The sequence below is a fragment of the Anas acuta genome, chromosome 1 (assembly GCF_963932015.1).
Source record: "Anas acuta chromosome 1, bAnaAcu1.1, whole genome shotgun sequence".
NCBI classification, from domain to species: domain Eukaryota; kingdom Metazoa; phylum Chordata; class Aves; order Anseriformes; family Anatidae; genus Anas; species Anas acuta.
Window position 1 is genome coordinate 147,695,581 of NC_088979.1, and position 14,430 is coordinate 147,710,010.

The window sequence follows — 14,430 nt, forward strand, 5'->3', positions numbered from 1 at the left end:
AGGACTTAATGACCTAGTAGTGACCATTGGCAGCTTCAGCTGCATGTCTTTCTGCCGCTGCATTTCGCCTGGTTTAGTGTTGTTTCTTCTCCAGCACCCAAAGACGAATGAATGCCAGAGTTAATGCTGATGTGTCATTATTCAGATAACTGTAGCCTCTGGACACAAAGCAATGCAACTGCTGGGTTGTTTCACCCTTCCCTTCTACATACATGCATGCAGACACACACATGAGGTGGGATGTGTGTATAGGAGGAAGAAGGAGGGAATGTGTGAAGCAGTTTAGGATTTTTGACAATACAGTGCTAGCAGCTGCAATGTAAGACTGTTTTCACTCAAAAGTTTTGATCCTTTTTTTTTTTTTCATAGCCCTGGTGCATTCTGTATGGTGGGAATTTAAAATGTTATGGTTATCTTCAGTTGCAATAGAGAATTACTTGAAATAAATGCATATTTTGCCTTATCTTTGTGGGGCAATAAGTTCAATGAATTAAATGGAGAAAAGAAAGCAGCTTTGTAATATTTCATGAATTTTCCTTCAGAGGATATAATTTGTCTCTAAAATTTTCTTAGCACAAATGCTCCTAAGTTAATATTAGTTTTATTATCTTATATTATCCAGCCACTCTGTAGAGACATTTTCATAGCAAATTTGTATTCTAGTTTGCCCATCCTCAAGTTGTCAGCAAAGATGTAAAGTATTTCCATCTCCAGCATGCATTATGTGCTTTCTAGTCTGCTTTACTGGACTCTGAACAAATATTGATTGAGGTTTTCGTGGGGTTATTTGAGTTCTGGGATTTTTTGAAAACATTAAATCGAGAATAATATACTATGAAATGTAAAATAAAGTATGAAATATTTCAAAGCTGTTACTTTTTTTTTTTTTTTTTTTCCAGTCCAGGTCAGTTTAATTAAATCTCTTTATCTAAAATTTGCTTACTCTTTTAGATTCAGTGTCTTGATTCACATTACTGTCTGTCATCTATATAAATTGTAAAGAATAATGGTTATGTGTGATTTATTAGAACTACTTATGTTTGGACAATGACATATGAAGCATAGTTGCTTCCCCTTTATTGTCTAATGGTGAGTGTTTTTAAGAAAGCAATCTAGAACTTGTTGCCTAGAATGCAGATATACCAAGTATGGCAGCTATAGATCCAAGCTTTAAAAGCCAACCACTAAAACAACGTCTAAAAGATGTTTATAGGTTCAGGGCAGTCCATCAAGATTGTAACAATCATATTCGCACTTTTTATGTTGAAAATGGGATTGGAAATGGGCATGTGTATAACCTCATGCTAAAAAAAAAACAACACCCCTAAACATTTGGGAAAATATAAATAATATCAAGAAACATTTTTTACAGTAAATGCCAAACACCTCCTGAAATTCAGATGATGTGGTTGATACGCAGGAGGAAGGAGAGCTGCTCTTATTTGAGATTTTTCAGCCAAGTGAAATATTAGTCTCTGTAGATGTCACATAAGTAGGACCATTAGTGCCACCTATAGTTAGTCTGTCTGACACTTTTCACTTCAAGACCTCGCTTTCAGTGGATTATGAGTCTGCTCTGCACAGCTCTAAACGAATACTCTCAAGAAGAAGTTGGTAGAGATGAGCTCTGCTTCATGCTAAGCTGAGCAGTGCTACTGGATAGACACAACTCAGAGTTCAGCGGAGATGCTCCTAATTTTGATAGCTTCATGGACTGCAGGTAGCAGGAATGCCACAGCAACTTTCATAGTTCTAGCACAGGACAGAAGCCAAACCTCCAAACACAAGTGTAAGTGAAGAACTAAATGCAGATGCAAATTCTTTGTTAATGCAAGGAAATGGCAGTATAGAAGGGCATGGCTCTGCAACCCCCTTTCATATTGTTTGTCCTCATTATTCCATTTTAAACTAACTTGGTTACGTTTACCCTTCATCCTGCCATGCCCAATGTCATGTTAGCACTCCCAGCATCGATTATTTGTGAGCCTGGTTACAGTCATTTGCAGAACAAGCAGCAGCTGCAGGCAGTGCAGTAAGAATAAATAAAACCTTGCCTTATAGCAGTTTGAGGCACTTCTTTGCACTCTCATTTTTTACAGGGAGGTGAAATTTAATGAAGTTTGTCAGTTTTTTTTTGAGTGGCACCTTGGTTATTTCTGTCCATCCATTCAAGAAGTGCTTTCATTGCAGCCATCTACATGAATTTTATTGATCTCTGCTCCGAGGCTGCATTACAGTACACTGTTCAATTAAAATAAAATAATTTAAAATGTCCTTGCGTTTAAATCTGAACTTGCTGCTTGACCACCAAGCTTGGAAAGGCCCTCAAAGATTATTTTATCCTGCTGTGCCTAAGCAGTCAGAAGAAAATACCTCCCATCTCATTACTGTAATTTACCTTGAATAACCTTTGCATTTCACAGGCTGAAAGTTGTAAATTCGCCAGCGTATGTGTTTCTGGTCAGTGTGTTCTCTCCAATGCACAGCAGAGAGACAGACCTAAACCATAGCAGATGCCTGAGCTTTGGCAGGAGCTCTGTTAAAGGCTCCTCGGTGCCGTACCTGGCTGTGCTAGTTTAGCAAGAGCTACCTCGTAGCTCCTGTGTGCTCCTGTGTGCTACCAGCCAGGCCAGAGCAGGTGCAGAGCTGACCCCAGGGCACTGGTGCATGTTTGGTAAATGTAGCCGGCCAAACTTTGATGCCATTTCTTCGTATTTCCTCTGTGCTAAAAAGAGAGGGAGACAAGTGCCACTACAAAATCCACGAGTGTTGCCTTTTAAGTGAATTTGACGTAGCGCAGTCTCGTTTGCAATTGCAAAGACGAAGGCTGCGTTTTTCCCCTTGCTCCGAATGCCTGAAAATCTCATTAATGTTGACGTGTGGAGAGAAAGTGCTTTAGCCCATTGATGTAGGAATGAAATCAGGAGCAAAGCACAGCTCTACAAAGATTCGTCTGTAGATTAGGGTCAGAAGCAACCAGTAGATTATCGAGTCTGACCTTCCATCTAATACAAGCCGCAGAATCTCATCCACTTAATGCTGTATTTATCCGAAGAACGGCATCAGAGAAACAAATACAGTGCGTTAACATATTGTAATGTAGCAGTATCTTCAGGCTTTTCTAGTGTTTACCCTAAAACCAGAGACAAACAGCAGTACTATGCTATATGATACTGATGTAAAATCTGCAGAAGGAGAGAGATTTGGGCACTTTATCTGCTTGCAGAGAAGAATTTGTATGTCTGTATGTTTGCACAGGGTTTTGTTTAGTGCTATGAAAATCATTCACTGGTAACTAACCCGTGTAGAGCTGACCGCTAGCTCTTTATCTCTCTGAAAACAGCACAAATTGAAATAGGGATTTATTTATTTTCTCCTAAGAAAAAGTAATTTTCTTCAAACATCTGTGTGGTCCTTGACAACTGCATTCTAACATCTTACTTTGGAAACTCCCAGCCAGTTTCCCTAGGAAATCTGAAGCACATTTCACATTGGTTTTCTCCTCCCTTGGACTACAACACAAAACTGCCCTTGAAATGCACCTGGAAGGCATTCAGGGGGATACCACACACGCACAAAGCCAGTCTAAAGTGGTCACTCTGGGCTATTGCATGTTTTAGCCATTAGCCAACATTTTGCTGAACAAGGGACTAAGGAGATGAATTGAGGAAAGTCTCAAGGAATTCGGAGGAGAAGTGGTGATTGGCCTTGTACAAAATACAGAGGTCCCAGGCTAAACACATAAATGTTGTCCTGGAGGAAAAACCCTCCTGCCCAGGTCTGAGGTGCACCAACGCCGTGGTGTTCCCCATCACCACGAGAGCATTCCTCTGCAACCTACCGCAGCACAGAGGGAGGGGGAGCCTCAGCTGCTCAAGTGTTGCAAAAGCTTTTGCTGCCCTTGGGCGGGTGAAGCCTGGGCTTTTAGGGTTTGTCTGTAACAATACCATTTCTATCTCCCTTCATTCCACAGCTCACACATCCTACGACTGGCTTAGTTCCATTTTTCTGTCAGTAAGATGCTTTGGGGGATCTTGTTGTCTGGTCTGGTTTTTGCCTCTAAAGTGTATTTGAATCCTGTTTTGTTGCTTTCTTTCTTTCTTTCTTTCTTTTTTTTTTTTTCTTTTATATGAATCAGAGCTTCTGGTATTGAAAGCAGAGATTTGACCCATGGCTGCAGGAACCCCCAAGCTGCTGCAGAGCCATTTGCCCAGGGTATTTACCACACAGGGGAGGGGGAAGGCTCAATACAGCCCTGTAGCCAAAGGCTAAATACTCCCACAGCAGATGAATGCCATCTGCATTGCCCTGACTGCTTCGTTGCAGCATCCTGTGATTCATGTTAACCTGCCTGGAAGGCATTAAATAAGCACATTGGGAAGACTCAGCATTCAAGAAGGCATCTCAGACCTCTTTGCCCATCAGGCTGGAAGGTCAATACTTGCCTTACTACTCGGCTTTGAGGCTAAACTAATTACTGTGCACGAGGCTCCTTGAAATTGACAGCTAAGTGGTGTTAAGTAAATGTAAATGCCATTACCAAAACCTTCCCTCCGCTGCTTTGATAAAATTCATCCAGAATATGTAAAAAGACATTTATATCAGTGAGGGCACTGTGCACAGCAAAACACAGTGCTGTGCAGGGACACCTCAGGTAGCTCTGAAAAAGCACATGCAGGAGCCCTGCATCAGCATGATCCTTTACCTGAGGTAATAGACTGTGTTTCCCAGAGGAGTCCAGCACCTGCCTTAGCAGAAAATCTTCCTCCTGTTGCTGTACGGGATATGGTGGCTGGTGGCTGCTGCACAGCAGCCCAGTGGGCCCTGTGGGCTCCCCCTAAGAGATTACAGCCTCTCCAAAGCCTCCAGTAGCAATAATAGTAGAAAATTAGGGAGCTATTAACAAAATAATAAAGGGCTATGGGTGAATATAGTGCTGTGTGTGTTAGAAGGCTGTGTGCTCTTTCCTTCTGTCAGTCTGGCCTTAGCAGAGAGGCAAATTTATAGCTAATATTCTCCCAGCTCCCCAGGAAATCATGTCTGTGAGAATGGTCCCCTTAGGAACTAGCAGGAATCTCCACGGGCTTCATTTCTTTTGCCAAGGTCATAGCCAACAAACAAGCTGAGATTATAAATTCTCTAGCGTAAAGATATCAGCAATGAAACCACATACTGTTTTCATTTCGACAAACTTTCTGAATCTGGTGTCTTCCTACCCTATCTCAGCTGCAAAAAGTCAGGCAGGGTCTGACTGCTGTAGCCGTGGGATGGGTTGCAGAGCGGAGATAGGTTTTCCAGGGCTAAGAAAAGCAGCGACCACATCTCAGGATGTGAGGTTTGTGTAAATACATGTGTCACCAGGATGTGTAAGCTGTTACACTTCTTTGTGTTGGTGTCAAAGTGAAACGGCAGCTTGTACCAAGAAGTTTGGAGACAAAAAAAGCTTTATCTTCTAGCACAGGAACGTTTTTACTCAGCCTCATAATGAACTGTTTTAAGTTCCATACAAACACTAATCTGCTTTTCTGTGAGTTGCTTAGTAAGTAGAAAGGCAGTAAGAGTTTCCAACCTGCTTGACTTACTGGTACATCTTCTCTCTTTGCAGTTGTCCAACACGGCGATTCTTCATCAGATTAGACGAGACCAAGTGACAGACACGTGCCGAGCAAACAGTGTGTCTAGCAGGAAGCGCCGCGTGCTGACGCCCAACGATCTCAAACACCTGGTGGTGGATGAAGATCATGAAATGATCTATTGCTATGTTCCCAAAGTGGCCTGCACAAACTGGAAGAGAGTCATGATGGTTTTGACGGGAAGAGGCAAGTACAGCGATCCAATGGAAATCCCGGCCAATGAAGCCCATGTGTCTTCAAACCTGAAGACCCTCAACCAGTACAGCATCCCAGAGATCAACCACCGCTTGAAAAACTACATGAAGTTCCTCTTTGTACGCGAGCCCTTCGAGAGACTGGTGTCAGCCTACAGGAACAAGTTCACACAAAAGTACAACACTTCCTTCCACAAGCGTTATGGCACCAAAATCGTGAGGCGCCAGAGGAAAAACGCAACCCAGGAAGCTCTGCGTAAAGGCGACGATGTGAAATTTGAAGAGTTTGTGGCTTATCTCATTGACCCCCACACCCAAAGAGAAGAGCCCTTCAATGAGCACTGGCAGACTGTGTACTCCCTCTGCCACCCTTGCCACATTCACTACGACCTCATAGGAAAATACGAAACACTCGAAGAGGATTCGAATTACATCCTCCAGCTTGCAGGAGTCGGCAACTACCTGAAGTTCCCCACCTATGCAAAGTCCACGAGAACTACTGATGAAATGACCACAGAGTTCTTCCAGAACATCAGCTCGGAGCACCAAACGCAGCTGTATGAAGTCTACAAACTTGATTTTTTAATGTTCAATTACTCAGTGCCAAGCTACCTGAAATTGGAATGAGGGATGGGTTGGGGGGAGAGTGGGGAGAGAAAGCTTGTTTTATTTAAGATTTTTATTTGTCATAATAAATATGGAGAGTGGGTTATTTTGTAAATTAATATTTTCTTTTTTTTTTTTTTTTGAATGATGCTGCGAGCAGCACAGTCAAAATTATTTAAATCAACTGTAAGAAAGGACAGCTCTCTTTGCAGGGTAACAGGATTGTGACGATCTAGCTGTAGAAATTAATAATACTGCTACACTGTTTAAAAAATGTTAATAGTGTTCTGGTGAATTTCGTTGATCTTGCATTCCTCAAATTCTAATTAATGTTATTTATACTTATTTAAAACATGGTCTCTTGGTAGGTTTCACTTTAGCAACAGAGATAAGATAACATTTGGACAAAAGGAATCTGGATTTATACTTTCTTCAATTGAGCTTGTCTCTGGATAATAATATGCTTCCATTAGCCTTTCATACAGGTAAACACAGGTGTGGTTCTTGATACCACGTGCTTTGAGAATAATGATGGAAATAATTTCTGCAGAAAGTGATATTGCACTTAAGCATACTAAAAAGCTGTCTTTCTAGCCCTGAGAGGGAAAAAATAAAACAGATTTTGATAGATACGTGATCTCTAAAATCCATGACTAAAAGAAATGTGAATGTATTCTTTGGGAAGTGAAACCATGAACTTTTTTAAAATCTGGACTTAATGGTTTTGTCAATAATATGATGCATCCCATTGTCTCATAATTTGAAGCCCACCTGCACAAATTAATGCAGATTGGCGGATGCTCCATCTGAAAAATCAGCATTTTGAAAGTGGCTGTGGAGATTTTTGAATGCCCAAAGCAATTGGTGTTCACTTCAGTCATACCCAGGATGAGGTTACTAGGGGAGCTCCATCTGCTGAAAGTCATGCCTCTCTACTTGATCTTAGGGTGGGCAACCAGAATTGGCTAACGTGCTCCAAAAACACCAGTCACAATATGTTGCTTTAAAGAATGTGGAGATATCATTTAAAAAGTCAGAAAGTCATCTTCGTGTTGATCTCTAAGCATGCAAGGCAATAAAAAAGGTCTCTAATCTTCCTACATGCTGGTTTCATGGCTTTTTCCTCTGGGGAAGGGGGAGTCTTCTCTTTTCAGTTGTTGCTGATAGGGATGCTTCTGATTTCCCATGGTTAGGATTTCATCTCAGTCAGGTCTAGTGTAAGAGTACAGCCTTTTTTCTGAAGGTGAATGTCTCCGTGGTGGTTGTTTCACTTGTTTTAATGCGATGCCTGTGAGACATGCAGCCCGGAGGGCAGCAGGAGCTGAGTGGGACATGGTCCGGAGTCACCCGTGGGTGTCTTGCCCTGAGACCTGCTCAGGGCCAGCGCTCACCTGCCCTGGGCATTGCACTGAGCACAGAGGAGGCTTTCTTCCAGTACCAGTGCTGGTAACCGTGTAGTCCTCAGGGTGACTGCCTGTGTTTGTGCCGCCAGGCAAGCCACAGCTTTCCAAAATCAAGGGGCAGCTTTGACTGTGTGAGGCTTTGTTAGCCTGGGGTTTTGTTTGGGGAACAGAAGAGAGGTGATTGGCAAAAGGAAGCACAGACTTCAGGTGAGGCATTTGTGGGAATGTTTGAAAGCTGTTTGCTAAAAAAGGGTTTTGAATTGCCTGCATGTGTATCTTCTTATGTTCAAACCCAACGCTTCAAAAAATTAGTGAAGGTTTAGGTAAACTCAGTGGAAGGTAGAGCTGCTGTAGTAGTATCAGAGCCAGATCCTGACAATGTTGCAGTGTACAGTAGCTGATAATAGCTGCTGAATTACGTAGCCTCCAGGACACTACATGGTTAAAGAAGTAACATAGGTCTGTCTTATTTTGTAAAAATAAGTCACTGAGTAAATCTCAGTGGAGAACAAATTAGCATAGCAAACAACAGCTGAACTCCTTTCACGATTGTGCTCGGTCTTACCCAGGCTTTGGGTCTTTATTTTTTTAATCATAGCCTCCAAATAAATCTCTCATCCACTCTGGAACAGGCACAGTTTTTGTAACCCAGGTCCTATTTATAACCCTGATGGCTGGTGAAGCACTGACTGCCTGAATCTGACAGCTCTGAATTCCTGAGTGGTTTCTGATTGCTGACTAGTGCTTTACTTGAAAGCAGTTTGTCTCATTTAGAGTATGTGGAGCTGTTGCAAGTGCCTATCACAGTGTGCCCCGTCTTTCTTTTATTTGTAGTTTGATGGGTATATGTTTGTTAAAAAAAAAAAAAAATTGTATGAGGGTAGATTCTCCCTTCCCCCCCCATCCTGCAAGCTGTTTCTGTGCCTGTTTCGTGTTGTATCCAACAGTGCTAATATTTTTGTCCCAGTTTTTCCTCAGTTACCTGTTAATCCACTCCAACAGAATGTGATTTTTTTTTTAATTTAAGAAAAAAAAGTTGCTTCAGAAAGTAAATATTTTAAAAGCAGGGTGTGCATTCTCCCTTCTTTCTGTACTTTTTGCCTCGCTCACTCATCACCACGTTTTTATCTGTTCTTAAATATTCTCTTTAGCTTCACCGCTTTGGAGACACACACACCAAAAAAACAACCACACATATTTGACAGCTCTGATAAGGAAGCTTTAGGTGAAAAAGCATGTTTAGAAGAGCTGAGGGCTGGGTGCTGCTGGAGCTGGGATTGTTGAAAGCAGTGCTGGGCTCATTCACCCCTCTGCCTCCATGCAGAGGCCAGCCTGAGGCAGGTGCCCAGCTCTGACACAGCCTCCATGCAGTCTGGAGCAGGCACTTAAAACAATCTCTTGCTATTTAAAAAATACTGATCCCAAACTGCTGCAATCTGTCAATTTAATGTTTGATCTGTTCTGGGGTGCTGTGAGTTGGTTGTAGTTTCCTGTTTAAAATGAAGAGCTGAGATACTGGATATGATCATGTCCTGTATGTTGAACGCAAAGCCCTCGTGAGGTTGAAGGAGGACCACAAATGTTAAGGAATAGATTTTATTTGGACTACTGGGTGTGCTGTTTGACTGAGCCAAAAAAAAAAATTAAAAAAATCCCTTTCCCATGACCCCATGTAGGTTGTGCCTCCTCATCTCAGAGAGCTGGTGGCCACCGCCTGCAGTGAGGGGACCAGAGCAGGCAATCCCAGCAGGGGTCGGGCCTGCTCCTCAGCATGGCCTCCTTATAGGGTTCATTTTATAGCTGCGGCCACAGCTGGTCCCAGGAGATGAGCGGGCAAAATTGAAAACACGGATGTGTCCATGGGGCCGCAAGGCCAGCCGGGGAGCCGCTGTTTTGTGAAGAGGTACAGCAGTTACGGTTGAGCAGTGGTGAAAGTAGAGAGGAACCAGCGGGTTCCTCTCAGTCAGTCCCACTGCCCACCTCAGCTACCAGCCCCCTCAAAGCTGCTGGACCTAGGAGTGTCGATCTCCATGCAGGATCTGCTGGTGCTTCCCCATCATCAGGCAGGGCCAGCACAGCCCAGCAGCACCAGCCACTCCTCCCTTGGCTTAGTCCGCCCAGATCACCCCAAGCACCTTAACCTGGAGCCCAGCCTGGATTTGGCCCACCTGAACACAGTGGTGGCTTCAGGGCGTGGGGGGGCCCCCCAAACCTGACTTCTTCCATGTTTCAGCCTCTTCATAAACCATGCCCATTGTCACAAAAACTTGCAAACTGCCTGAACCATGCGCTGCATAAGACCTGTGAAATAATTCACAAGCTGAAGTGCTTTTAGAAGTTGACCCCAGATGTCTTAGGGTTTCACTGTAGTCTGCTGCACTTTTCAGGTACAAAAAGGGACTGTCCTTACTATTACTCTTGTTACAGAGAGTGTTATTTTCTTACATGCATGCACAATACAATGTGTACGAATAATTTAACATCAATGTGGGGTTGGATTTTTTTTTTTTTTACCTATTTGTATGCAGTAGAAGGCTTGTTGTAGAAGAGTATCTCCTCATACCTAAATATACTGTTAATAAAGAAAAAAGCTAAATTATACATTGCCAACACAAGTGTGAACTGCTCATGAATCTTTCCTTAAAAAGCCATTCAAGCCTGATTATTTTTCTAAGTAACTTCAATTAAATTGAAGAAAGAAAGTTCCTCTCTGTGTGCTTTATTTCTGGCTCTTGCTTTCAGGGTTGAGGGTGGGATTTTGTTCACAAGGCTTTGCTTTCTCATAAGGGTTATTGCAGCAGGACAAGCAAAAGACTCAAAATTTGCTGTGGCACAGCAAAGCTAACATCATCTACCAACATCCCTCGTTCCCTTCCTCTCGGAGTTCCCAGCCAGCGTAGATGAGGGCTGTCAATTTAAGACTGTAGGATGCCCAGAAACACGATCCCACCTCAAATGAGGGTGCTTTGGAGCCAGTTCAGTGACATAAACTCCCACTATCTGATGAGCTTTAGGTCATGTTCTTGCCCATCCTCATGAAAATTTTCTAACAACAGCTTAGTGATAAACAGTTCCAGCAGCCCCCAAAACTGTGTGGCCTCATCTGTGATTTTCGCTGAGACCACAGCTAGCCCCAAAGCAGAAACTTCCAACTGGGCTTTGAAGACAAACTTGGGTGAGGAAACCAGCACCGTAAATTATTTAGGCAAAACATACATTTAGGAAATAACTGCTCACTGTGGTGGCTGTATTGGCGGAAGGGACCCTGGTGGTCAGCTGGGACATGCTGCTGCTGCTGCTGAAGACCACCAAGGCTAGGCCAGGTCAGCCGTAGGCCGCCGTTAGATTCCCAGCTAGCCATCACCTGGCTAACTAAGGCCAAATACTCAACCTCTCCCTGTTGGTTGTATGCCTCAGGTCTCCAAATATCATGGTAGGCCATCACTAGGCCCTCTCCAGCATCTCAACATCCCTCTTGAATTGAGGAGGGCCCCAAAACTGGATGCCATATGCTGGGTGCAGCAGGGCCAGCGGAAAACAGGCCCTTTGATTTGCTAGCCCCCCTGCCTCATGAGGCAAACTGCACTGTGAGCCATGCTATTCACAACAGAAGAAAGCTAACGAATAAGAGATACGAAATATACTGAGTAGGTGTCACAGCACCTGTTGGGGCACTCACTGCCTGTCATTAGTGTCCGAGCCCATTCCCACTGCTAACACCCCCCCCCGCCCTAATTAGCAGGCAGAGTTGCAGCCCAGCTTCCTGAGCCGCGCAGCATCGAGGCAACAACCTCCTTGCTGCCAGCACCACCAATTTGTTTCCTCTACAATCTCGATCAGAGAGGGAGGTAATTAAGGAGGTCTCGAGAAGGTCTCAATCTAAGTGAATGCTCAGCCTGGCTCCAGACACTGCGCTGATTGCTCTGCCTCCCCTGGCAATTTGGCAGGCATTACACACACTTCAAAGCAACCCAACCCCGTTCCATCAGTACAGGGGCTAAGAAAGCCTCTGCACTCCTCCGAGGAGTCTACCAGCTTTGGTAACAGCTGTATTCATTCACAAGGGTGAAGTGCCCACTACTGCCCTATGACAGCAGGGCCGTGGCACACCCAGGCATGGGGGAGATGAGTGTGGATCCTACCCATGCCCAGGCAGGCAAAAAACCTGTGCAGTAAACTCAGGGGAGGTGACACGGGGATTGAGAGAGCCTGCCCCTGTGGTCATACATCATGCTCAGTGTGGGCATGACCTTTCATCCGGATGAAAATGCATTTCATGTATTTCTATCATAATTAAAAAAAATAAAATCTGGGAAGCTGGGAAGAAAGGAGTAAAAAAATAATAAAATAAACAAATGCAGCCACCAGCAGAGTAGAAACTAGAGCATATGCTTCCTAAATTGCCGTGCAGGGCTGTTCTCGCCAGCTATGTTACACATAATTACATACAAAACTCCTGATGCCATAGAAAAATAGCTTGCCTTCTCAGTTGCACTTACAGCTCTGCCATAGCTTGAATTTTTTGAAAAACTAGAGACCAGATCTATTCTGCAGTGCTCGAAAGGACAACATATCCTAGAGCAACCTCCCCAAACTGCTTGCAAATCAGTTGTTAAAAATCTGTTTGAAGAGAAGAAACAACTTTATTTTTCCTATTTACGTGCCACACAGCCTCTCCTTTTACCCTATATGCCCTGTGCCAGTCTGTGGGAGCACTCAGGCTTCTGGAACAGGGCACTGCCCATGGCCACTAACCCGCCTCTGCTGGGAAAGTCCAAGGTGCTTAGGACTGAAAGTGGCACCTTATTCACTGAGGATAAGTTTAGAAAATATTCTCATTCAACTATACATCGTTAGAAATATCTTTTTCCCACTGTTTAAAAATTTTTACTAACTTTAATATTGAAATTAGGTTCTCTGTCATTTTTTTTGAGTGAACACAGACTTGATAACATTTTTTTAGGTGTTCAGCAGCACACCGCCTGTCAATTCGCAACAAATGCCCAGAATATTTGGAAAACAAGGCTTTGCATTTCAGGTAAAATGATGTGTTTTTAAAAACTGTATTTCAGTCAGAGATTTTACTTAAGAAACAAGCAACCAGCAAAGCTGCTTCCCTCAGCAGGGGAAAAATCAAAAGTTTATGACATTGTTTCTATTTTTCGACTCATATATAACGCTGTCAGGGTAACGCACAGCTGAATAACGACAATTAATCCATTAGGCTTCAGTTTATTCCAAAACATAGAATTACACTGTGGCAATCCATGACTTTTCAGCTAGCGAGAGGTCTCCATGGTGTCAGCAGCTATTTGCAGTGCCACATCCCTCAGAAGCCCATTGAAGCCCCCATCTTCCTGGAAAGGCTTCCACAAAGCCAGCAGTTAGGCATCACCTCGGCCTTTCTTAGGCTTAATTTAGTCAGACCTATCTTAGCAGAAAACCACTGTACCCAGATAAAACTGGTTGTTTTACTTCTAAAATAGGTGTTGTCTGTTTGTTTGTTTTAATAATGGTTCACTCAATTAATGCAATCAATCAATGCATTTTTTTTTTTGGCCATTTTGTAAACTCACAAGAGACAGTTGTATTAAAAAAAGTCAAATCAGACCATGCAGCATAGCTATGGAAAGGTGAGAGCTCTTTGCAGAGCCATCCATGTAAAAGCTGACACCCGTACACTCAAGAAAAAACAAAATATTTTCCTTCCTCGGATTGTAGGTATATGTGATTTATTGAGAGTTTTTCCTACAGTACTGTGGAAAGAGATAACAATTCAGCTATTGTGTATTAATGTACTTTGCTATTTTATCATAAAAATGTTACTGCTGTATATGCAATAAGATTTTATGTGCAATATGTATCGTTCCTACAGCAGATGCTTTTAAGACTCCCTTTTTCACTTAGGAAATTTTCAAAAATTATATCTGCAATTATTTTTTATGAAAAAAAAAAAAAAAACTTAAAGTCAATGGTGCAAGAATTAGAAGGAGGAACAGCTGAGTGAAATTCAGATGAGGTATTAAGTCTGTGTAATTATGGAAAAGGAATGGGAGGAAAGTTAAGATGCAAAGCCTCTGCAGAACATTTTGGGAGTCTCATTGTGAGATACTTAGAATGAAATCCGAGGACAGTGTTGAAGACCACAACAAAGTAAATGATCTTGCCTCGCTTATGGTGGCATGTTTCAGGTTATCTGGCCACTCTTTCTTTGCCAGGGCTACTGGAAGTGTCCATAAACCTATGAATGACTCACGTCTAACATTAATAATTATTGCCATGCTGGGAAGTGCAGCTGGATGGTAGCACACAGGCTCCGTCCCAGTTTCTCAGCAAGGAGTTACACGCTTTGTTTGCAGTGTCTAATTCCAGTCTAATTTTTCATCAGTGTAAAGACGTCAGATGGAAAGCACTCAGGTCAGCACTTCTAAAATAATTACCTGGTGTCAGGTTTAAGACATTCTGTGCTCGGTTTTGAATGGCAGAGGCTCCACCTGAAGCCATTAGGAACAGTGTTTCCTTCATACCTTAATCCAGGCTGAGGCTGAAATCAGCCTCTTGCTTGCAGGTGCTGTCACAGTCCCTGTGATGGGT

General features: G+C 43.0%; 1 protein-coding gene across 2 annotated transcripts in view; it reads left to right on the top strand.

Annotated features, from left to right (window-relative positions):
* Positions 1-10,541, top strand: part of CHST11 (carbohydrate sulfotransferase 11) — a 169,855-nt gene extending 159,314 nt beyond the window's left edge. For both annotated transcript variants that reach the window (XM_068664346.1, XM_068664338.1), the window contains exon 3: positions 5,606-10,541. In XM_068664346.1, the coding sequence (XP_068520447.1) occupies positions 5,606-6,454 (849 nt within the window). In that variant the 3' untranslated portion in view covers positions 6,455-10,541. The remainder of the gene's footprint in view (positions 1-5,605) is intronic.
* The last annotated feature ends 3,889 nt before the right edge of the window (positions 10,542-14,430 follow it).